Source organism: Caretta caretta, chromosome 11 (genome assembly GCF_965140235.1).
Source record: "Caretta caretta isolate rCarCar2 chromosome 11, rCarCar1.hap1, whole genome shotgun sequence".
Taxonomy (NCBI): Eukaryota; Metazoa; Chordata; order Testudines; family Cheloniidae; genus Caretta; species Caretta caretta.
Window position 1 is genome coordinate 65,380,173 of NC_134216.1, and position 23,835 is coordinate 65,404,007.

At 42.2% G+C, this 23,835-nt stretch overlaps 1 protein-coding gene across 3 annotated transcripts in view; it reads right to left on the minus strand.

The window, feature by feature from the left end:
- The window catches only part of KANSL1L (KAT8 regulatory NSL complex subunit 1 like), a 97,607-nt gene that overhangs the window by 8,358 nt on the left and 65,414 nt on the right, over positions 1–23,835 (minus strand). For all 3 annotated transcript variants that reach the window (XR_012664454.1, XR_012664455.1, XM_048868492.2), the window contains exons 7-12: positions 20,616–20,781; positions 15,914–16,024; positions 13,788–13,925; positions 7,521–7,645; positions 5,887–6,011; positions 4,952–5,006 (exon numbers count right to left, since the gene is read on the minus strand). Coding sequence is in view for 1 of the 3 variants with exons in the window: in XM_048868492.2 (XP_048724449.1) it covers positions 4,952–5,006; positions 5,887–6,011; positions 7,521–7,645; positions 13,788–13,925; positions 15,914–16,024; positions 20,616–20,781 (720 nt within the window). In the remaining 2 variants the exon portion in view is untranslated. The remainder of the gene's footprint in view (positions 1–4,951; positions 5,007–5,886; positions 6,012–7,520; positions 7,646–13,787; positions 13,926–15,913; positions 16,025–20,615; positions 20,782–23,835) is intronic.

Genomic DNA, 23,835 nt, shown 5'->3' on the forward strand with positions numbered 1-23,835 from the left:
GTCCTTGATTACCTCCTCCGCCTGAATGCCCAGGCCTGGGCAACTCGCCACAGCAACTGCTGCAACATCCAGTTATCCTCCAGAGCTGGAGCTATAGGGTCACCACCAGTGCCTCATCTGGTGAGGAGGAGAAAGAAGCCCCCATAAAGGGTGGCTGTTCCCTCCCCTCGGTGCCCAAGTTCCCATGACTCCTGGGGATCCCAGGCTGGAGTCGACCTGGACGGTGCCATGCCCCTAGGTGCCAAGACAGAGGACTCCCATACCAGGCTGCACTGCAGGCATTGCTGCCGATGGTGCTGGTGACGGTGCCGCAGCCGACAGCGTCGATGTACTTGGCGGCGGTGCCTCCATAGCTGGCTGTGGTGCCTGGGAGATCGCAGGTCCTTGAGGGGTGGGAGGTTGAAACGAAAGTAGTCAAGGCTCCAGATGTTGCTACCGAGCGTTACCTTTAGCTCTGTCCCTGGCTCTGATAGAAGGCCCAGGGCATCCAGAAGGGCCACAGTTCCAGGTTCTGCCACTGCAGAGGCCACGGTGCCAGGTGAGTTAGTCTCTCCCACCGTGACCTGGACCACCTGCTACTACTTGTGTCGGAGCGATAGGAGTCAGACTCTGACTCCGAGGTCTCCAAAAAGGAAGACCACGGAGATGCTGCACTGCGCGGTGCTGAGCGTCAGGAACTAGGGGACCGACTGGGCTCTTGTTCCCGAACGACTGGCATCAGAGCACTGTGGAGAAGGCGAGCACCGGGACAGCATAGTTGGTTTCCCTCTTGACTGTACTGCGAGGCGGACTGGTGCTGTCAACGCTGGCCGTGTGTCCCTCCTTGGAGGTGAGAATGGCGCCATGAGGCACAACAAGTCCTGAGCTGCATTAAAGGCCTCCGGGGTCGATTGGAGCTGCAGCTGCTGACTCCTGAGGTCCGGCAAGCAGGGTGGGGCCGGAGTCAACCGCCCTTCCGGGGCAGGAGTTGACACGGCCCTCATTGGCGATGTGGAGCTGTGGCCCAACTGGGGTCTCTCAGTCACCGGCTCCTTAGATTTGGCCAGGGAAGAACAATCCCTCTCTGGCTTCTTTTTCTTCTGAGGCACTGGCAATTGAGACTGGTGCCTACCTGACGAATGGACATGGGAGGAGCCATGACAGTGCCGAGAATCTTGGGAAGAGTCCTTTCTCGGCACCGGTTCCCTGGATGATGGCGCCAGGGCACTGGGTGGTGGGTGGGCGCGGGGTCTCTGGGTCTGAATGGGGGCAAAGAGCTGCCTCCATGAGCAGAACTTTGAGCCGCTGTTCCCTCTCTTTCAAAGTTATGGGGTGAAACTCACAGCAAATTCTGCAGCGGTCCTTTTGGTGACCCTCACCTAGGCACCCTAAACATGCAGTGTGTGGATCGTTTTTTGGCCTGCGCTTAAAGCAGACTTCACACTTTTTGAGTCCCGGGAACCACAGCATACCACGGCTCTGGGTATCGGGGGCGGGGGCGGGAAGGGCGGGGGGAACTCCCAACAAACTAACTATAACAACAACTACTAACTACAGATAACAGGTAATACAAGGAAAGGCGCTTGCTAAAGCAAGGGCTATGGGATGTTACAGCTAACAGTCACTAGCGGTAGAAGGAACTAAGGGGGTGGCAGGTTGGCAGGACTCTATACTGAGCGCCACGACGGTGCAACTCTAGGGGGCACCCAAGCCGATCTGACAGATGCTGCTATGGGAAAAAAACTTCTGCCTGCCATGCACGTGCGTACACCCCCTAATTGGAATGGACATGAACAAGCACTCGAAGAACCCAGTTGCTCCCCCGACAACCGCTATAAAAATAAAATTAATAGGTATGTCCACCATTAGGCATGTCTAATGACTGGTCTGAGGAAAAAGCTTTAACCAAACCTAGGTTTGGATCCTTCCACAGCATCTGGTCAAGCTTCCACTCTGCTGAACCAGATGCCATGTGGGAATATGAATCAAAAGAACTTCCTGGGAAACTTTAAAAAGAGTCCTCCAACCTTGAAAAGTTGTTGTTTATGAACTCATCCCCGCCACACTGATAACATTAAAAAGTGCGTGTGTCTACTGAAACAAACAACAATTACTAAATAAACTGCTAGTATTGATTACAACTATGTTTGGCTACAGCCTTCAACTTAGACAATATTAATTTCAAACCCCACATTAAGGAAACAATAGATCACAAATTTCAACACAGAAATCAGGAAATTCAGAAGCTACATGTCTTTTCTCTCAAGGTACCCAGTAATTGTAATGACTATCAGCAGCCTGAATCCTAAGGTAAAGAGGCGGAAGAACACGAACAATGAATCACAGATGAACACCAACAAGCCTATTTCCTCTAATCAGAGCGCTTCCAAGACAATACAACAATACGACAATTCCAGGACAGCAGGCCCTCTCCAAATCGAGGAAAGATAGGATGGGAGAAAATGACTATGATAAACAAAAATTATCAGAAATTATCAGTAATTTTCCTTTGCCAGATGTGTCTCTTGTCTCATTCTACCCAGCAACTGACAGCAAACATCACAGGAAATGAAACAGAGCAGGAGATAGGGTTACTTTATTGCGCTGCTTGAAGCACGTTCTGGCCAAAGGAACTGTCCCCTGAAGCACACCAGTTCCACTAGTAATGGCAAATGAAGGCATACTTATATGACCACGTAGCTGCCATGCAGATTTTAGAGATGGATAGCTCAGTTCTTTCAGCCACAGAGATGAATGTAACATAACGGGAGCTCTGTATGGGATCCAAAGCCACACAGGCGCTCTTAGAGTTTTGCAGAAGAAGATTCTGAGTGAAGATCGTGTTCCTTAGCGTCCTGAAGAGGGAAGTTGATGGCTGTGAGAATTCTTTTTCCCCCCGATAACCAGGTCTAGAGGAGGAAGAGGAGGGATAAGAGTGCTGAGGGAGAAGGTTCTTGAGCAAGAAGCGCTCCTTTAATTACCCTTACCTAGCTGTTCTCCAAATAGCTTCATACCCTTGTAGGAAAGGTCTGTGATGTACTCAGTGCAGCCTTCCTGCTCCAAACACAAACATAGCAGCTGCTGTAGCAAGTGAGGGGATTCCTTCTAAATCTATGAGCCTATCAAAGGCAGCATTAAACAGGAAGAAGGCAGACTAGATAGAATCCGTAAGAAAACCAAGAATCTCACCAGCTAGGTTAAGAGAAGGGGACACTAGGATGGAGACATTCTCCTTCTCTAGAGCCCAGAATACAATGCCAAATGAGTGAAATCAACAGCTAGGACCTACAATGGGAAAGGTTGGCCGCCTTGTCTGTGGAGATTATAGAATATGTAGGCAAAGTACATTTTCAGAGAGACAAGAGGCGGCATCTACGTTGGGAAGAATAAATATTTTATCCTTTGTGACCTGGAGTATTTTCTGGAGCCAGGAGATCATTTGTTTACTTGATCCCACTCCTCAGAATAACCTCTAGGATTGCTGCATGGCGAGATATTACCTCTTCAGTCTCGAAGGGAGAGAGAACCCTTTGAAAAGTTTACTCCTTGGCTAGTTTATTGGAGCATCTAACTCCCACATAGAAGGGGCCCTCAGGGTAAGGGGCTCTAGGAAGGATATTCTTATCCAGGAGGGCAGCAATATCTTTGTTTGGGATCAAGGTCTGGATGCTGGTCTTGGATCTGCTGTGTTTACTGTTAGTCCAAGTAGGGGACAGGCAAGTGGGACAGGTCAGTGATAGGATTAGAGATAGAAATCAGATACCTCCAAAGATTTTGGGAAGGTAGCAAAAATGGCAGGTTTCTTACTAGGCATTTGACCCAGGTCAGGGGAAACAGCAACAGAAACATGGAGAGGAGGAGGAACCAAAGACTGGAGAATGGATCTGGTCTGTTCACACTGGGTCTGGGAAATGCCCTGCATGCCTGCTCGAGGGAAAGAAAGCTCCCCAAACCAATAAGCCCAGGGGGGTGCCATGAAAGAGGCCGGCTGACCCATGCTGCTGAAGGAACAGTAGCAGTGGGTGATGAAGAAATGGTTAATGGTTTGCTGAGGAGAGTGCTGCAGGCTGCACTGCTTCAGACAGGAAGTCGGAAGGAGAAATGGATTCCTCCCACCAATGCAAAACCAAACTACAAGGCAAGGAGTAGGCAAACATAGAGATGGGTCTGAAAAAACCTAGTGGCCCTCACAAAAAAAAAAAAAAAAAGAGGCAAAAATACCTGCTAAGATGCTACAAAGCCCAAGGAGTTGGTTTTCTGGTGCTGCTTGTAGACAATGCAGAGGAAGAGGGGCTGCTAGCAAACCTGGAGATCCACCTGATTACCCACTCCCTGAAGAGGGTTTCCCACTGAATCTCCAGTGTCCCAGTCCTCGGAAAGAGAATGGCAGTGACTGTGGAAGGAGGTTGGTAGAAGAGGCTTGCTGCTGAATCACTAGCTGGACCCCGGGGGGCTAGAGCCTTGCCCAACAAGGTGCAGGTTCTGAGATAGAAAACCTTAGCTGCCTCAACTCTCCGTGTGTTCTCTCTTTCTTGAGTAACAATCCGTGTGTTCTAACCTCTTCTTCTCCTTCCTCTTTTCCTCTTAGTCTTAGGGCTAAAAGAGGAAAGAATCAGGGTGCAAGAAGCTAGAGGCCCATGCTTCCTGTTTCTAGGATGTGGGTAGGCTGCTGCTTATACACTAGCACTGACTCCCAGTTCTTTCGTCTCCTTGCTTCCTAATGGAGATTCACCTTGCCATCACTCATTAGTGTTGCCACTAAGAGGTTGGTAGGAGGGGAGAAGAGACATCCAACAAAATAAGTATATAAAACATACGTGTTCACACAATGCTGTTACATTCATAGTTAGTACAATCAGCTTATTTTTACAACTTCAGACTTACCAGGGGTTTTCATGAAACCAGTGACTACTAAAAACATACATTAATAAGTGGTTTATCAAATGCTTGGTTTCATTAAAATATAGCTTACCTCTTCTTCATCTATATGAGATCGCCCCAGAGGATGAAGTTCAACAACTCTCCAGCTACGAATTGGAGAAGGGTAGTTAATACAGGATTAGCCAAATTGAACGTTTTATCACTTCAGCAGTGGAATGAGATTGTCCTGTTCTCATTAAATAGCACAATGCTGCAGTATTTATGCTGCAATTTTTGTAAGGGAATGTCAATATTTAAGTAAAATGATTTTAATTTAAATAAAAGTCATGAAAATGTGTCTTCTAACATTAGGTTCTAGAAAATCTTTCTTTAAAAAAATACAGAATCTGAGCTCCTTAACATTGTCCTGTTAATATTATTTTAAGCCTTTAAACAAAAACAGCCTGAAACACAAGTCAAAGATTTGCAGATAAAAGGACCAGGCATTGCTAATTTAGATGACTTACTCATTATTTAGTTTAACAAAAACTTGCTTAAACTGTTCCAAGAATCAAAGGATCTACGTGTTTCAAACAAGTCTAGAGAACCAGATATCAGAAATAATGGGGTTATGCTACATGAAAAAGTTAAATTCAATTAATAAAATCAGAATTTTTAAAAAAATGTACAGGTATGTGTTTTTCTGTGCATGTTATTGGGAGGTTGCTTTTTTCTGCTGAACTAAGAAATTTAAAAAAAAGATAATCTCCACCTAACTACTTAGAGAGAGAGAGAATCTTCTTAAAACACATTTGTGTCTGCAATGAGTACTAGAATTAAGGTTAGAGAAAAACATTCCTCTTTATTTTTACAGTCTGCTTACTCTGGGCATCAGACACTGTGTGCAGTCTGACCATTTCCCTTGGATTGTCAGTCAATCTTCCCCACTGCTGGGGGGTTCTTTCATGCAACAGGGGGGAAAGGAGGAACATTTATGAAAACAGAAAACAATATCAGTGGGGTGCAAAGAGCGTGAAATGAGCATACCTTGGAGTAAGGATTTCTTTGTATTGCAGCTTCTCCAATTTAGAGGGAGCAACCAGTGACATAGGAATAACAATGTTGTCTATATCATAGGAGCTCTCACTTCTCAGTCTCCGTCTAGAGTTATGCTGTATAACAATACAGAAGAGTCATTAGCTTAATGATAATAGCTGCATGGTAACTCTAAGACAATAGAACTAACAGTTTTTTTGTACATTTAACAGATAGACAAACGCAGAGTGGCTTTTTAGAATGACATTTTCAGAAGTACTCAGTTTTGGACTAACTCTGTTCCCATTGAAGTCAATGGAAGTTTTAACACTGATTTCACAATTACAGTTAATACTGAGCACCACTGTTGACAATCCCACTCTTGATAGCTATATTCTTCATAATGTTCAGGCTATACTGAAGGCATTCTAGGATAAATCTACTAACCTATAACCTGACCACTACACAGATGTTCTTGTACTTGATAAAAATAAGAATTCCAAGAGGTCAGAGCCTAAATGCAGTATATGAAATGAATTTATCAATATAGAGTAATCTAGATGGAAAATATTTGTCTGGAAATCCGCAGAAATCCCTTTGTAGGGATAAGAGGATGCTGAACTCAGTGTTTTCCTCTTTGGGGCTATCCAACCTCTTCTCTCAAGTGTGTGGACTGACTTTTCTGGATTACAGTAGGCGGTTTGGGTTTAAAACATGATTCAATCTAAATTATAGAGCTTTCTGTTTTCAACTGAAAAAGCGTGTTTCAGAATAAATCACTTTCATTCAATCTGGTAAAGGAAAGAAGTTCTCACTAGATGCAGATGTGTAAAAGACTCAGTCAAGGAAAGAAATTCAATAGAATTTGCATTACCCAAACTGCGGAGGGAACATCACTTAGGTTTCGATTATCAGGTACAGTATTTGTAAACTGTAAGTCTTCATATTTCTGTCCTACAGAATTCCAAAGTTCCAAAGCACTGAAACCTGAACACTTCTAGGGTGAAATTCTGTCACTGTAATAAATGGGAAGTTTGGCATTGATTTCAATGGGGCCTGGATGTCACCACCACTTTAGCAGAGGCTTTGCTAGTAGTTCAGTAAATAGGAGTTTGAAATAGTCATGGTTTGGTAAATCAAGATGCAACAGGATAAAGTACCACAATTGTATTTACATTGCCAGCCAATATTGTGTAGCTCCATCAGGAGGTGGCATTATAAAAGCCTCCAGTCACAGTTTCAGTGGGGACTTAAATCATAATTCATTTAATTAGTTTTAAATGCAGGGTTTTTTAAAAAACCGTCGGATGCATGTAGTTCCACTACATGCATCCGACGAAGTGGGAGTTCACCCATGAAAGCTCATGCTCCAATACGTCTGTTAGTCTATAAGGTGCCACAGGACTCTGACGCTTTTACTGATAAACTAATTCACGGTCTGTGAAATACCTGTCTTTGAGAATGCACTTCTATGTTTTAGAACATTCCCTTCCCAATACAGACGAGTAATCTCACTCTAATTAGGCATGTGTAAAATTGCATAAAGCAAAGTACAATGTAAAAGGCTTGTATTTTTTATTTACTAATTTGCACAACTCTCTGGTGAAGTTTTAATTAATCCATCAATATATTCATTTTTCATTTACCTGTGATGATGTGTTTTGGGTAGATCTAGACATCAGATTGACATGGGTCACAGCAGTAAAATCGTTATGGGATTCTGGTTCTGCATGTCGAAAGGAAAAAGCTTCAAACCTACTATTACTTTCTCCTGCCACAAAAAGATTTGGAAAAAAAATATTACGTTAAATATTACGTCTATTACATTAAAAATATTCCCGACATAGTAGCAAATGAGGCCTTTTCTGAAAGCCCACAGCTGAACACATGAGATTTCATGAACACCTAACAACCAGCTGTAAAAATAATCACTTACACAGCTCTATCCATCACAAATTCACCTCCATCACTATTGTCTCACAAAAACTCTCTCTCTAGTTCAAGGGGGTAATTCCCTCTTGGAAGCAGTCTCATCGTGTCAGATCCTGCCTCCTTTACAGAAGCTACCGGACTACGTACAACCAACAATAATCAGGTTTGTGGAAATAATCTTGGCCACCACCTGAATAGAGAGTGTAACCTTCCCTGACTGGGCTGCATATCACGTAGCCATGAGAGTCCCCAGTCAGCTTTTCCATACCCAACAGCTTTTTCCAACTGAGAGCTAAGTGGAATTGGCAGCAAAGATGACAAAGGCAAAGTCAGTTTTCTCCCCGCAAGTCTGATTTCCCATAAAGTGGATTCAATGTTCTAGACAAATAATAATCTATGGGTAATTTTCATTCAATCCCAGTGAATATAGCCCCTCCTGCAATTTTGTTTGGACTCTAAAAGCAAACCACCATTGTTCCCAATTCTCTCTTCTCCCAACTTAAAGGAAGAAAAGAGAATCCCATACTAACCTAAACATATTTAGAACACTAACTAAATATAAAGAGGGTCTGTCAAGAGCAGTGGATCCAATGCGGGAGAAAGAGGTAACAGACCCTAGATAAAGCATCGTAATGCACAGCGTGGGTCAAGTATATGAACTCTCATCTCATAAGCAACTCTGCAACTCCCTGGCACAGAGTATTTTATTTTTGGCCTTGCTCACCAGGCTGCTGACCTTCCTCATGGATAATTTCTCCTAGACAGAGCCCAAATTAAGAATACATATATAGCACTAATGAGCTAGAGCAGAGGTGAGCAAATTACAGCCCGCAGGCCACATCTGGCCACAGGACCGTCCTGCCCAGCCTTTGAGCTCCCGGCCGGGGAGGCTAGTCCCCGGCCCCTCCCCCGCAGCCTCAGCTCGCCATGCCGCCAGCGCAGGAGGGGGCTGCAGTGCGGGGGCAGGGGAGAGCAGGGAGGGAGGCTCACCTGCAGCCTCAGGGGAGCAGGCGGGCAGTACGGGTGGCGGGAGCGTGGCAAACGCGGGCGGAGGACTCAGGAGGCGCACCGAGCGGCCATGCAGCCAGCCGAAGAGAAGCGGCACTTTAAAGGGGAAACCGCCGCTTCTCTCCAGCTGTGTGGCTGCCCCTGCTCCTCCTGAGTCCTCCGCCCATGTTCGCAGGGCCGCATTCTGAAAGGGGCTTTAGAGGGACGGTTGGATAGGGTGTGGGGTCCCGGGGGGCTGTCAGGGGGTGGGGGTGTGGATAGGGGTCGGGGCAGTCAGGGAGCCGGGGGGTTGGATGGGGGCAGAGTCCCAGGGGGGCGGTTAGGGGCAGGGGACCCCAGGAGGGGGTGGTCAGGGGACAAGGAGCAGGGGGGGTTGAATGGGTCTGGGATTCTGAGGGGGGCGGGAAGTGGGAGAGGGCGGATAGGGTTAGGGTTTGGGGAGGCACAGTCTTCCCTACATACAGTTCCCGGCCCTCCGTACAGTTTTGGAACCCCGATGTGGCCCTCAGACCAAAAAGTTTGCCCACCACTGAGCTAGAGCTTCTGCTGCTATGTAGAAATGTATTGCATAGCAGCATGCTGGCACCAGGAAATTGCAACCCTGATGGTATCTTCTTTTTTTTTTTTTGTAAACAAAAATCTCAATGAAATTGTCAGAATCTCACAGAATTTGCTCTCTAAAAGGTTTATACTGTCAAGCTGTAACTTTCTTTAAGTGACAGGTTTCAGAGTAACAGCCGTGTTAGTCTGTATTCGCAAAAAGAAAAGGAGTACTTGTGGCACCTTAGAGACTAACCAATTTATTTGAGCATGAGCTTTCGTGAGCTACAGCTCACTTCATCGGATGCATACTGTGGAAACTGCAGAAGACATTATATACACAGAGACCATGAAACAATACCTCCTCCCACCCCACTCTCCTGCTGGTAATAGCTTATCTAAAGTGATCACTCTCCCAGCAGGAGAGTGAATTTGTGTGGGGGGATGGAGGGTGAGAAAACCTGGATTTGTGCTGGAAATGGCCCACCTGTTGATCACTTTAGATAAGCTATTACCAGCAGGACAGTGGGGTGGGAGGAGGTATTGTTTCATATTCTCTGTGTGTATATAAAGTCTGCTGCAGTTTCCACGGTATGCATCTGATGAAGTGAGCTGTAGCTCACGAAAGCTCATGCTCAAATAAATTGGTTAGTCTCTAAGGTGCCACAAGTACTCCTTTTCTTTTTGCGAATACAGACTAACACGGCTGTTCCTCTGAAATCTCCCTACAATGTGCATGATAATCAAGGTGGGCCATTTCCAGCACAAATCCAGGTTTTCTAACCCCCCCCCCACACACACACACAAACTCACTCTCCTGCTGGCAATAGCTCATCCAAACCGACCACTCTCCTTACAATGTGTATGATAATCAAGGTGGGCCATTTCCAGCATAAATCCAAGTTTAACCAGAACGTCTGGGGGAGGGGGGTGGGGTAAGAAAAAAGAAGGGGAAATAGGCTACCTTGCATAATGACTTAGCCACTCCCAGTCTCTATTTAAGCCTAAATTAATAGTATCCAATTTGCAAATGAATTCCAATTCAGCAGTTTCTCGCTGGAGTCTGGATTTGAAGTTTTTTTGTTGTAAGATAGCGACCTTCATGTCTGTAATTGCGTGACCAGAGAGATTGAAGTGTTCTCCGACTGGTTTATGAATGTTATAATTCTTGACATCTGATTTGTATCCATTTATTCTTTTGCGTAGAGACTGTCCAGTTTGACCAATGTAAATGGCAGAGGGGCATTGCTGGCACATGATGGCATATATCACATTGGTGGATGTGCAGGTGAACGAGCCTCTGATAGTGTAACTGATGTTATTAGGCCCTGTGATGGTGTCGCCTGAATAGATATGTGGGCACAGTTGGCAATGGGCTCTGTTGCAAGGATAGGTTCCTGGGTTAGTGGTTCTGTTGTGTGGTATGTGGTTGTTGGTGAGTATTTGCTTCAGGTGGGGGGCTGTCTGTAGACAAGGACTGGCCTGTCTCCCAAGATTTGTGAGAGTGTTGGGTCATCCTTCAGGATAGGTTGTAGATCCTTAATAATGTAGATCTTCAGATCAGCGGCACTGCTATGGGTACCCGCATGGCCCCACAGTATGCCAACATTTTTATGGCTGATTTAGAACAACGCTTCCTCAACTCTCGTCCCCTAACGCCCCTACTCTACTTGCGCTATAATGATGACATCTTCATCATCTGGACCCATGGAAAAGAAGCCCTTGAGGAATTCCACCATGATTTCAACAATTTCCATCCCACCATCAACCTCAGCCTGGTCCAGTCCACACAAGAGATCCACTTCCTGGACACTACAGTGCTAATAAACAGTGGTCACATAAACACCACCCTATACCGGAAACCTACTGACTGCTATTCCTACCTACATGCCTCCAGCTTTCACCCTGACCACACCACACGATCCATCGTCTACAGCCAAGCTCTGCGATACAACCGCATTTGCTCCAACCCCTCAGACAGAGACAAACACCTACAAGATCTCTATCAAGCATTCTTACAACTACAATAGCCACCTGCAGAAGTGAAGAAACAGATTGATAGAGCCAGAAGAGTTCCCAGAAGTCACCTACTACAGGACAGGCCTAACAAAGGAAATAACAGAACGCCACTAGCCGTCACCTTCAGCCCCCAACTAAAACCCCTCCAACGCATTATTAAGGATCTACAACCTATCCTGAAGGATGACCCAACACTCTCACAAATCTTGGGAGACAGGCCAGTCCTTGTCTACAGACAGCCCCCCAACCTGAAGCAAATACTCACCAACAACCACATACCATACAACAGAACCACTAACCCAGGAACCTATCCTTGCAACAGAGCCCATTGCCAACTGTGCTCACATATCTATTCAGGGGACACCATCACAGGGCCTAATAACATCAGTTACACTACCAGAGGCTCGTTCACCTGCACATCCACCAATGTGATATATGCCATCATGTGCCAGCAATGCCCCTCTGCCATGTACATTGGTCAAACTGGACAGTCTCTACGCAAAAGAATAAATGGACACAAATCAGATGTCAAGAATTATAACATTCATAAACCAGTCGGAGAACACTTCAATCTCTCTGGTCACACAATTACAGACATGAAGGTCGCTTTCTTACAACAAAAAAACTTCAAATCCAGACTCCAGCGAGAAACTGCTGAATTGGAATTCATTTGCAAATTAGATACTATTAATTTAGGCTTAAATAGAGACTGGAGTGGCTAAGTCATTATGCAAGATAGCCTATTTCCCCTTGTTTTTTCCTACCCCCTCCCCCCCAAGACATTCTGGTTAAACTTGGATTTATGCTGGAAATGGCCCACCTTGATTATCATACACATTGTAAGGAGAGTGGTCACTTTGGATGAGCTATTACCAGCAGGAGAGTGAGTTTGTGTGTGTGTGTGTGTTTTGCGGGGGGGGGGGGGGGGGTGAGAAAACCTGGATTTGTGCTGGAAATGGCCCACCTTGATTTTCATACACATTGTAAGGAGAGTGGTCACTTTGGATAAGCTATTACCAGCAGGAGAGTGGGGTGGGAGGAGGTAGTTTCATGGTCTCTATGTATATAATGTCTTCTGCAGTTTCCACAGTATGCATCCGATGAAGTGAGCTGTAGCTCACGAAAGCTTATGCTCAAATAAATTGGTTAGTCTCTAAGGTGCCACAAGTACTCCTTTTCTTTCTTTAAGTGCTATTACTACAATCATAGGAATTGCCATGTCATAATAGGGTGCGAGTAGTTCAGACTGTTGTTTTCAGAGTGCATTACAGTGCGCTTGTCTACACTGAGTCTCCCGGACATGTTGTTCAGCCACCTACCCTTGTTGGGTCCTTCTGAAGTTCCTCATTCTTCTTTCTAGTCTCAACTACTCAAAAAAATTTGGTGTCATCCGCAAATGTTGTCATTTCATTGCTCCTCCATATTAATGGATATATTATACAATACAGGTCCTACTTTCGAACCCTGAGTCCTCCATTATTACTATTCTTCCACACTGAAAATTTTGTTTCGGTCTCTAATCCAAATTTTACTCCTTAACTGCTTTTCCTCTTACCCTGTGACTTAGTTTTCTTAAGTTTCTTGTGAAGAAGTTTGTGAATGTTTTTCTCAACTTCCAAATACATTATATCCATCTATTTTCCTTTATCCACTGTGCAGTTGAATTTTGAGAGATTGGCGAGACACTATTTTCCTTTACAGAGGTTGTGCTGGATCCCTATATGGTCATATTCACCAAGGTGCTTTACAGAATTCTATCTTTAACTGCTGTTACAATTAACTTAGTGCAGTCTATAACTACCTATCATGATCACCACTAGCACCTTCTTAAAAACACTGGTTACCTACCATCTCTATTAAGAGTCTTGTCCATAATTCTTACATTTAACAGTTTAAAAAGAAGCCAGAATCAGGAACCACAGCATACAATAAATGAAACATAGCTTACTGAGTTCAGAAATAGTCAATGTTTGGCTGAGTGTATGATTTACAAATTTATTCACAGTTTGTTTCACGGAGAATTATTAAAAAAAAAAAAAACATAATAAAAACCACACTACCTAGTATTACACAAATGCAATTGTATGGCTAAGCAATTTCCTTAAGGAGTATTCTAACAATGAAAAACAGAAGCATGTCCAGTTTTGTAATCACACTAAGTACAATTGGGGTGAGACGTGTCGGGGGGATGGAAGAAATAAAAATAAGCAGAAAATGGCATGCCTTAAATGGTGTGCATTTATTTTTTGCATAGTGCATTTTAAGCCTATTTCTCACAACCCTGTAAAATACAATTTCATAAAGTTATCCATCCATTTATCTGAAGAAACAATTTAGAATAATGTATGAGGCCCAATGATAAAAAGGTATCTTCAGAAAGGGCAGTAGCTTATATACTCTTATTTTTCCCTTACCTATCGCTGTCTCACTTAGGTGCCTTTTCTTTCTTCCCTCGGACAACTGTTCAGATGTTCCTGATGCTGCTTGAGGTTTGGAATTAAGTAAATAGCCACTGCTCCATTGTTTGAGAGAAGCACTATGTTGATGAAATTCTGCAACATTTGCAAAGTTTCAGATTCATTTTCATTAGATGCAACTTACAGCCAAGCTCACTTTACAAACAATAATGAAAGAGCTACAGGTACTTATAATCAGAAACATACCAAATAAATAGTTTAATAATCTCTGATATGTGTAGACACAAAAAATTCAAACCATGGGGGCCAAATTCACCTCTCAGTTATACTGATGCAATCATATTGACCAACTGATTTATCCTAGTGTAACAGAGGAGCATCTGGCCCTTTGTGTCTTTTTTGCTCGTAACAGTACTACAGCAAGGGTTAATTCCCATTTCAGCTAGTGTTAACTCATCTTTCTAAAAGGACCATTTATATGTAAGCAGTTAGAGATATAAAAACAGCTTTAATACCAAGCACAGGGCAAAAAGCAGTTAAGGTGGAAGAGGCGCAATGTATGGTACAGTGGAGATAAGGGATATGATGTAAGGCAGATTTCCTGCAGAATGCAATACTTTACCAGCCCACAGAACTCACGTAAAACCGCCTTATTACAGCTGCTGCTGCTACCTTTTTTGCCATACATACGTCATTTTATTTGGCTTTTCAATACACACAGTCATTTTTCCTTTATCTTGACAAAGTCTAACCAACAACTAATAACTACTAGGCAGCTGACCAGCTGATTAACCAAAGAAATTGTTTACATAGTAAAAGAAGGAAAAATCTATAGCTTTAAGTAACAGACAAACTCACTTAAAATAATTAGTCATGCCCTGATTCAACAAGGTACTTAAACAGTCCCATTGACTTCACTTATGCATTTAAGTACTTTACTGTATCAATGCCTTCATTTTTAACTCTTCCAGCACACTGACATCTCCAAGTAGTGCAAGGATTCTGGGGATGGTCCATACCCCTTATTTTTGTTCTGCTATAATTGTATCAGGTTAAAAGTCGATATAGTTAAAGCAATACTCAGTGTGGACACAGTTATACTTGTATGAAGGTGCTTATATCAGCATAACTTATTCCTGAATGGGAATAAACTAATAAGAATATGCTATATCTCTATACACACCTTCATACTGGTAAAAGGCATCAATGTTAGGGGACTGTACTACCCTGCTCAGTTTCTAAACCAATATAGTTATAGCGTTACAAAAGCAGTGTTTAAATAAGCCTGCAGTGACCATTTGGAGGGGTTTGTTATGAAGTTTCTGAGCTCATTCTGACTGCAGCAAGCAGCACCTCTTAATGAGAGCAATCAGCAACAGGACTATGGGTTATTTCCAAGTAGTCTCTACATAATTTGCTTAGCAAGGATTTAGTGAATTAGATGAGTCAACAGCATACTGGTGTGAAACACCTTTTGGCACTGGTTGGTTTTATATTCTCACAAATACAATATATTAGATGGAAACATATGGGCCTGGTGGCATTACAGCTTTGGCCACTTTCCAACACTGGGTGGAACATTTTAATCTCTTGGGTAGCCCCCTCACGAATTCTTGAGAACTGGTGCAGAAGGCCAAAGAAAAGGAGAACCAGGTGTGTTTATGCAGGTCCAATGGTGCTCACACCCAACTATCAGGAGGAACTACACCTGTTATTCCAGCTCATAATTAGAAATAACAAGAAGGGAGAACTGTGCAGAAGCCTCAAACCCTGTACAGATTGCAGGATAGAAGATTTTACCTCCCCATTCCCTTCACACTTCTCCCACATAAAACCCAGCTATTTGGAATCTAAGTGAGTGGGATGAGTTTCTCCCTCGATTCCTCATTACCTCCCTCCTTCTAACTCCAGTGCTTGTTATTCTCCCCAACTAGTCTTGTGATCTGTTCAGATTGTAAGCTCTGTTGTGGATGCTAGCCATATAGTGAGTAAAAGCATGATCCCTGCCCATCTAAAAACACTAAACAATATTTAAGGCAGCATCCAGTAATACAAAAAGAAAGTGCTGAGAAACTAGCTAAAAAAGAAATCTTGCACTCATTAAAATATTTTGCATCACATACCACTGGATGGAGACATTTTAAACTCTACCCCTAGTGCTGAGGTGTCAGCAGGATCTCCTTTGATCTTGTCCTCCTTCAACAATGTTTCAAAATATATATGAAGAGGAATATCTATAAAACAAAGGAAGAGATATATACATCTGAGATAGTCAGCCAGCTGTGGACCCAGGAGTTATACATTGGTATTACATTTCTGGAAAATCTATTTATACAGTCTGTGTTATATTCTGTACAAACAGCATTGCTGCCTCGAGCCCACAAGCTCACAAAGAGTGATGGTGAGGCAGCCCTGACATAGCTGACTGGCTGCACATGCTGGACAATGTCTTCAGATAGCGAAACTGGAGAGGGGCCAAGGGGATGTATTTAAAAAAGGACAAAAGTGAAGCTTGACTATGAGCAGCAGCAACAGAGACATTTTTGGAGAACTGAAATATTAGCTCTCTGGCACACCCAGTCATGAATATGTGGGACGAATGGCTGGAGGGAGTGGGGAGAGAGACTCAGAAAGTAAGAAGTGAAAGATGCAGACATGGACTCTTATGTGAAGTTATTCCTGGCAATCTTTCATCTCTGTCCACACAGAATGTGTCTTCCCTGCCAAAAAAGTGTGTGTTTGTTTTTAACAGTGGGATAACTAACATGCATTAGCTATGCCCCTGTGAAATCCTAGTGGAGACCAGGCACCTGTAATTTTTACTGTGCGGTAGACAAGTGACATCAACACTGTGGCCCCTGCCTGTGGCTGACGTCACCTAGCCACCCTACAGTAAAAATTACAGGTGCTTGGTCTGCATTAGAATCTTAAGCACACCAATTATCCCACTGTAAAAAAAACAAAAAAGAACCCACCCCACCTGATTTTAGCAGTGAAGACAAAGCCATAAAGAAACAAGCCAGAAGGTGAGGGTAACGATCGTAGGCTAACATGACCCAAAGCACTCCAATGCTCTGACAGCTTGTTTAGCATTGAAAGTTAAGTCAGATTAATTTAAAGCACAACAGCTATTCCTGAATAATTCCATGCGTAGGTACTCTTATTCCAGAATAAGACTGTCCACACAAGAAGTTATTCGGGAATAGCTATTCCAGAACATCTCCATGTGTAGACAAGCCCTCGAGAATATGGTGTGGATGTATGGCCGCATCTGCACCCACTGGTGCTCAAAAAGTCAGTGCTGTGGAGAGCACACGTTGCACTTTTATTTTGTGATCTGCAAAAGCCTCAAGCTAGCCATCTGGATAGAATTATTTGGTATTTTTGAAAACTGTTATTGCTGAATGCCTTGCGGTAATTTCAAGGTAGGTGCCCTATTTCTGTCTCTAACGAAGAAGGCAACAGGGAACTCTGACTTGCTTCCTGGGGGAGACTTAGTCTACAAAGTATCTCAAGTGCTTGGGAATTTAGCCATCGTAAAAAGGCAGAAGGATGTACAAAACAGGTCTCTGTTTGAAAAGTCCCTCAGGAAACAAATTTAGAAAAAGGGAGCAAAGAGGAATGAAGACTTTTTATGCTTGGAATAAAGAAAGGTAAAAAGAGTCAAGGGAGGTAAATTTGGCAGCTGGGAAATCAAGAAGAAAAATGAGACTAATTTTAAGGGCCAAAGGCTGGACAATAATTTTCCAACATTTACATACCATCTTAATCTCAAGTGTCTTGGAGATTTGCAAATACAAAAATTTTTCTACAAGCAATTTTTGCTAACCAAAAAGAACAGCTTATTTCAGTAATTGGTACTGATCTAAGTAAGTTCTTTGTCACAGGATTAATGGGGACCTGCAAAAGATTTTTTTTTAACTGGGCCTGTACATTTTCTGCTTCTTTATGTAGTATAAAAATGCCAGAAAGGTTTGGTTTTTTACCCTAGAAATATACCTGATATATATATATATTTAATCTTAGAACTATTATGACTATCTTCTCTGCTTGTTTTGGGGGGTGAAGAGAGAGAGAAGGTGAGAGGATCACCTGGATGTCTTAGAGATTGTGAATATGTACTCCCACACTGTACTTAAAAGAATAAGGATATCTCCTCCAGTTTATTCACAGGCTCTGGGCACAATCAGCACATACCACATGCAGATTCTCCTTCAAGATTTGTTCCATGCAAGTCTGAAACTGCCAGTTGTCTAGTACACATATACATGGATGTCTATATGCCTAAGGTATCCTGCAGCCACTGACAAATACTTGGTAAATATCTATGTTGCTGTAGATTTGCTGAGGACAAGACTCCGTATAGCAATGACTGTTACCTATCCAAAAGCAAATATCTTTTGGTAAGCCAGTCCAACTGCATTATCTTATTTGGTTGCCTACAAAATGGGAAAAGGCCATCACCACCTTCTCCTTGCCTTCTGTTCTGTTAAGCAACTTTTTTAAGGGCTCCCATTCTTAAGACGGAATCCACCTCTGCTCTGAGCAGTGCCTTATGAGAGAGATCTCTGAATAGGGATATATAAATGGACTTGGGAGCAACATAGATGAGAATTAGGCCACACAGCTGAACTGTATAATCTCAAGCATGCAGTGATCCATTGTATTTCCACTATATGCTGCTAGGACATAAATCAAACGGTCCCCAAAAGAAGGAGGGCCAGGAAAGTAGACAAAATAAGCTCCTGGCAATACTTCACATGTGAGGCCTGCCAGATACAGAAGGTGTACATACAGCGGATACTGTAGCCTAGCCTCTATTTAAGTGCTTTTTTCATTCGGTCTCATGATGGGGGAGGCTGAAATTTCTGGGAAGGAGAGAAGAAAGTCCTCAGAAGAAAGGTGTTGTCTTTGGTATTAGAATGAGTATAATGCGACATCCCTCTTTGTCTGTTCAGGCTGAGTAAGCCCCAGTGGCCTTGTAGTAATCAAATGTCCTTCATTTTCTCTATTTTTATGCTGAACAGATCATCTTCTTAAAAAAGGGAGGCTTTTCAGTTTGAGACAAATGTTCTTTTCTATCTTCTTATGCTCTTCAGGGAGCTGGTCTATCATTAGAAGCATCCGCTCTAGAGGTCATGAATACAGGAAGGGCCAGAGAGACCTTCAGAGCCAAACACTGACAGAACTAAGACTCCCTAATACATTCCCCATGTCCATGATGTTGTCTTCTCATCTTTAGTAGGGTGGTGCACAGTCCTCAAAAGCATAAGATTCCTCACCATTTTAATTTAATTCAATCTTATTCTTAAAATGGAAGAGAATGAGCCTCACTCTGGAAAGAATGGTCCTGGACTGGGAGGTCTCAGGGACAGACCCAAGGAGCTCCCAGCCTCACGTTCAAGCGTCTGTGCTTGGGGAGCCCTCAACACCAACAGAGTCCCTGCACTGGCTTGTTTTGGTCTAGAAGCAGCTTTCCTTTCGGCTGGAGAAGTCTCCAGGCCAAATTAAAGCAGTGAGAATATAAATCCATCTCCAGGAACTCGAAGGGGCATGATGCACACTCAGAGACCCACAGATAGATTGGGTGTAACCAGAGTCAAATCAGTCATGACACTTGTAGTGCTAAGTCGGGGTCAAACACGTTTTTCTGCACAACAGTGCAGAAAGGCCAATAAAACATTCATTTTAAAGAAAGTCTCTGAACTCCTAGAACATTCAAAAAATTAAAACAAACTTTTAAACTACAGAACCACCAGAAAAAAAAACACTTGAGAAAAAAGCAAAACAAGTAAAGCTCTTTGGACATGGAATGAAAGGCCTGTGACCAAAGCTAGCCATGTAAACAAAAGGAAATGAGATGGCTGGAACTGCATGGCCCTTTTGACAGGCTCAGCCCCAAACATTCAGTGCCAAGAGAAGGTACTTGTGATTTCAATAGGCTTTGTTTTCTTGAAGGGTCATGGATTTCTTTGATGCCACAATGCATATTCTTCATATGGGAATATACAGAGGCAATTTCTGAAGTAATACCGTTTCTAACATCAACATTACCTTGGCCACATTGCAGATATGTAGTATTTTTTTATTTCAATTCTCCTGGTTTAAGTGTTAAATATATAGCATTACATATACTTTAATGAGCAATGTAATTGAATTAGTGTCCCTGTCAGAGCACACCAGCTTTGAATTTCCTGACTGATTTTTTCTACACCAACTTAAAACGTTGCATTTACAATATTAGTATTTCATACATTTATCTTAAAGGGACCTCATCACCTGAAACTTACTCAATTAAAAACATTAAAAATTAGTTTTAAGCTCTGCACATGTCCAAGATCCCCCAATGAGTTTTTTTGCTTTTACAATCAAGTCTGTCTTACATTTTTTAAAAGAAACATATCTCACCTGTCATTGCATGAAAGACCTACATAACCAACAAGGTGAATTGGCCAGCTGTGCAAGAGAAATAATTAAACACTAAATGCTATCAAGCGTACAAAATAAATGAACTAAAAAAGGAGAAAAATATTTTTCCCTCTAGTGTTTTTCAGTTGTAATTATCTTAATTGCTACACGCATCTATAATAGATGCAATATTTTAGAAAGCAGGATGAAATTTTAAGTTGACCACGTCCCTTTAAATTATACTAAGGGCATCTGTCAGAGCACCTTTTGGCAAGTAATAAACAAGCAAGAAGTATTTCTTTTAAGAGGTTCGTTCATAGCCAAAGCTTTAAACATTTATAAAAACTAAGACAGACCATAAATTTTACGATTTTTTCAATACAACTGGCTGTTCTGTTGGGGAATTGGATGTCTTACCTGAGGGGAATGATAACACAGGATGAAGAGAGGAGTCCACCTCCGGTATATGTTGTTGTACTATTCTGGATATTGCACCATGCTCAGAACTGCTCCAAATGGAGGCTGGAGCCATGCAAGACATCTGTGTATTATATGGAAACGAGGCATCTCTAGACAGCAAAGCCTGCAAGGATATTCACAGAAACATCATCTGAAATGTTCATTTTCCCTTTTTTCACTTTCTAAAACTGGGCCAAAGCAATAGATATTTTAGTGAGAGTAACGACTCAATGCTATGTAAATCAGAAGTGTTCTCACACAAACTTCGATTCGCATAGAAGTGATAAATATCTACTGTCTGGAAAAGTGACTGTGGACTGTGTATACCATATCTGAATGAAAAATTCATTTGCTTCATTTGGAGCTAGGAAAGAACATAGAGTAGCAGTATTTTATTTCCAAAGTAGTTTCCAAATCAGAAGGCAATTGTCCCCAACAAATATGAAAAATGTGGTACTCCCTATGAACAAGAAACAAAAAAGCCAGTATTCCAGTTAATTTTCTAGTCAGGCACAACAAACAAGATTGGTACATACAAAGAAAATATTTTTGCCATTATAATACCAAACTAGAAATCTTGCACTCAGCTTAAACCACCTGAATGTCTGGGTACCTGTACATCTCCATACATTATTGAACTCTTACACAGAAACCCAATCATACATAAAGTTAACAACATTAAAAATTGATTTGAGCATGCCATACATTTACATAAAGTCTCACAGAGGAAAGCAAAGTTTCTGCCTCATAGAAACTACAATCTAAGATAGATAGCACAAACAAACAAAAAAAACCCCAACACAATACATGGGAATAATGCAGGAAAGAGATGCAGTGGGGAGTAATGAAGAGGAGAATGTAGAAAGAATTTCTGGGAGGAGTGATCTGAAAGAAGATGACAGGGGGTGGAGGTTTTGACAAACAAGAAGATAACTTATCCAAGTTTAGAGAACTGGATGATGCAAAACTATATGCTGAAAGCAGGAAGAAATGAGAGCAAAGGGGGAAAGATTATACTGAGCTTTGAAAGCAAGGATGAAGATCTTGAATCTGATAGGATGTCTCATAGGCCAACACTTCAAAGGACTGGGAGCAGTGGCAGAGGAAGACAACTTAACTACAAGAGATGTCTGTGCTTCATAAAAACATTTCATATAAAATACAATGCTGCAAATGACATGAACAGTACTAACAGATACAAAAGCTGACATTTCTGTCTTTCTCCTCACTAGTTGAAAGTTTCACACACTCTCCATTTTCAAGTTGTCCAAAATGGCTCTTAGCAATTTTAACATTCCAGGCAATAATGTCTGTCCTTCAGCAGAACGTTGCATGAGAGGGAAGGGAGGGGAACAGGAACAGTATGGATACTTTACGGCCTCCTGCAACAGCAGCTTATTTAAATAGGACTATTTCCCTTTCCATGCATTCTGACTTCACCTTAATAATCAATAGCAGTAATGGGCATATATGAATTCTTTGTTTTCTTAACAAGTATCTTCGTGATGTGAATGACAAACAAATAGCCTGACTTTGTTGACACACGTGTCAGATGACCAAATGAACAAAAAAGGGTACATCTGTAATTTTAACTTCCCCTTCTTCCTAGATTCAGAAAGTAGCAGTCCCCATAAAAACTCCCTGCTTCCTGCCTTATGAGACGTTCCAACATGCATTCTGCTGATGACATCAACACTCTCATTCATCAGTGGTGAAGCACTGATTCTATCTATAGCGTAAAATAAATCCATTTCCTTCCCCCCACCTCCAACAATGGTTCTTATAAGTGACTCCAATATTCTTATTTAAGGAGTAAAGTAAAATGTTTGGAGACCACTCAGTGTTAAATAAAAATGCTTTTCTTTTCTCTCCATTAACAGATTCCCTACTCCAGTATTGATCATAGGGACTTCTACACTAATCAGCATAGTGCATAATAGGGGTTTTAGAGCAGAGGGGGATCTCTGATTACTTGGGATTACATTTTGCAGGTTTGTTCAAAGGAAGTCATTATGATATTTTTCCTGGTAAAATATAATTTATGATTATAGCCAGGTTCCTCCAGTCATGTGCATCCATGTTCAACTTTAAACATGAGCAGTCCCATTGAAGTCAGTGGGACTATTCATATGTTTAAAATTAAGCATGCACATTAAGTGTTGGCCGGATTGGGGTCTTTGTTTGGACATTTCACAAATCTTACTAAGGGTGGTCCTTGAAGACAGACAGACAGACAGACAGAAAGTAGTAACACATTTCTGAACACCATAAGCAAACTTGAATGGCTCACAGGAAGCCACTTTGACTTTTATTTTTAAAACTGCACAAAAATAAGTGACCTGCTCCGTACTTACAGCTTATACCAACATAGCTGTATCAGTCAGGGGTGTGAAAAAACCACACCTCCTAGTGACCTAGCTATGTTGACAAACCCCCTAGTGTAGAGGCAGCTGTGCTGATAGAAAAGTGCTTCTGTAGGCATTGCTAATATCATTCAGGGAGGTAGTATTTCCACACTAGCAGAAAAACTCCCACTGAAGTATGTCACCTGTACTGTAGAGGGCTATGCCAACATAACTATGCTAACATAGCTTCTGTAGCATAGTTATAGTCTGTGTTTCCTTTAGAGACTAGTACCTTTCTAAAAAGCCAATACAATCTCTTGGATATGTATTTTTCAAACTGCTGTATCAGCCTATTTACTTGAGAAACCTAAATGACTCCAAGGAGAAATCAATCAAATCTGGTAAATTACAAAACTTTCACTTGAGATCTATTTTTTCTTTAACCATTAATCATTGGGCGGAAACAAACCCCAGAAAATACACAGATAAGGCTGACATCTTTAAAATCTAGAGTTTCAGTCTTGACTTTGAATTTCCTGCTTTTAAATCAGTTTGTTCCCCAACCTTATTTAGGACATATTGTGAAGTTAAGTCTGCTTTTTCACCTACTTTGAAATGCATGCAGTGTGGTCAGAAATATCGTTTCAATTCTAAATCTAGTTAAAAATTGTAATTAAATTTACAAGCAGTGGCTAAAGGATTTTTATGTTTTTGCTCATGTTCTCTGCAGTAAGTCAACTAAAGAGACTCTATTCCCAAATTAGTGTTCAAATCTTTCAATGTAATGGTACACAAACAAGGAAGTAAGAAAAACAAACAACCCTATATTAGCC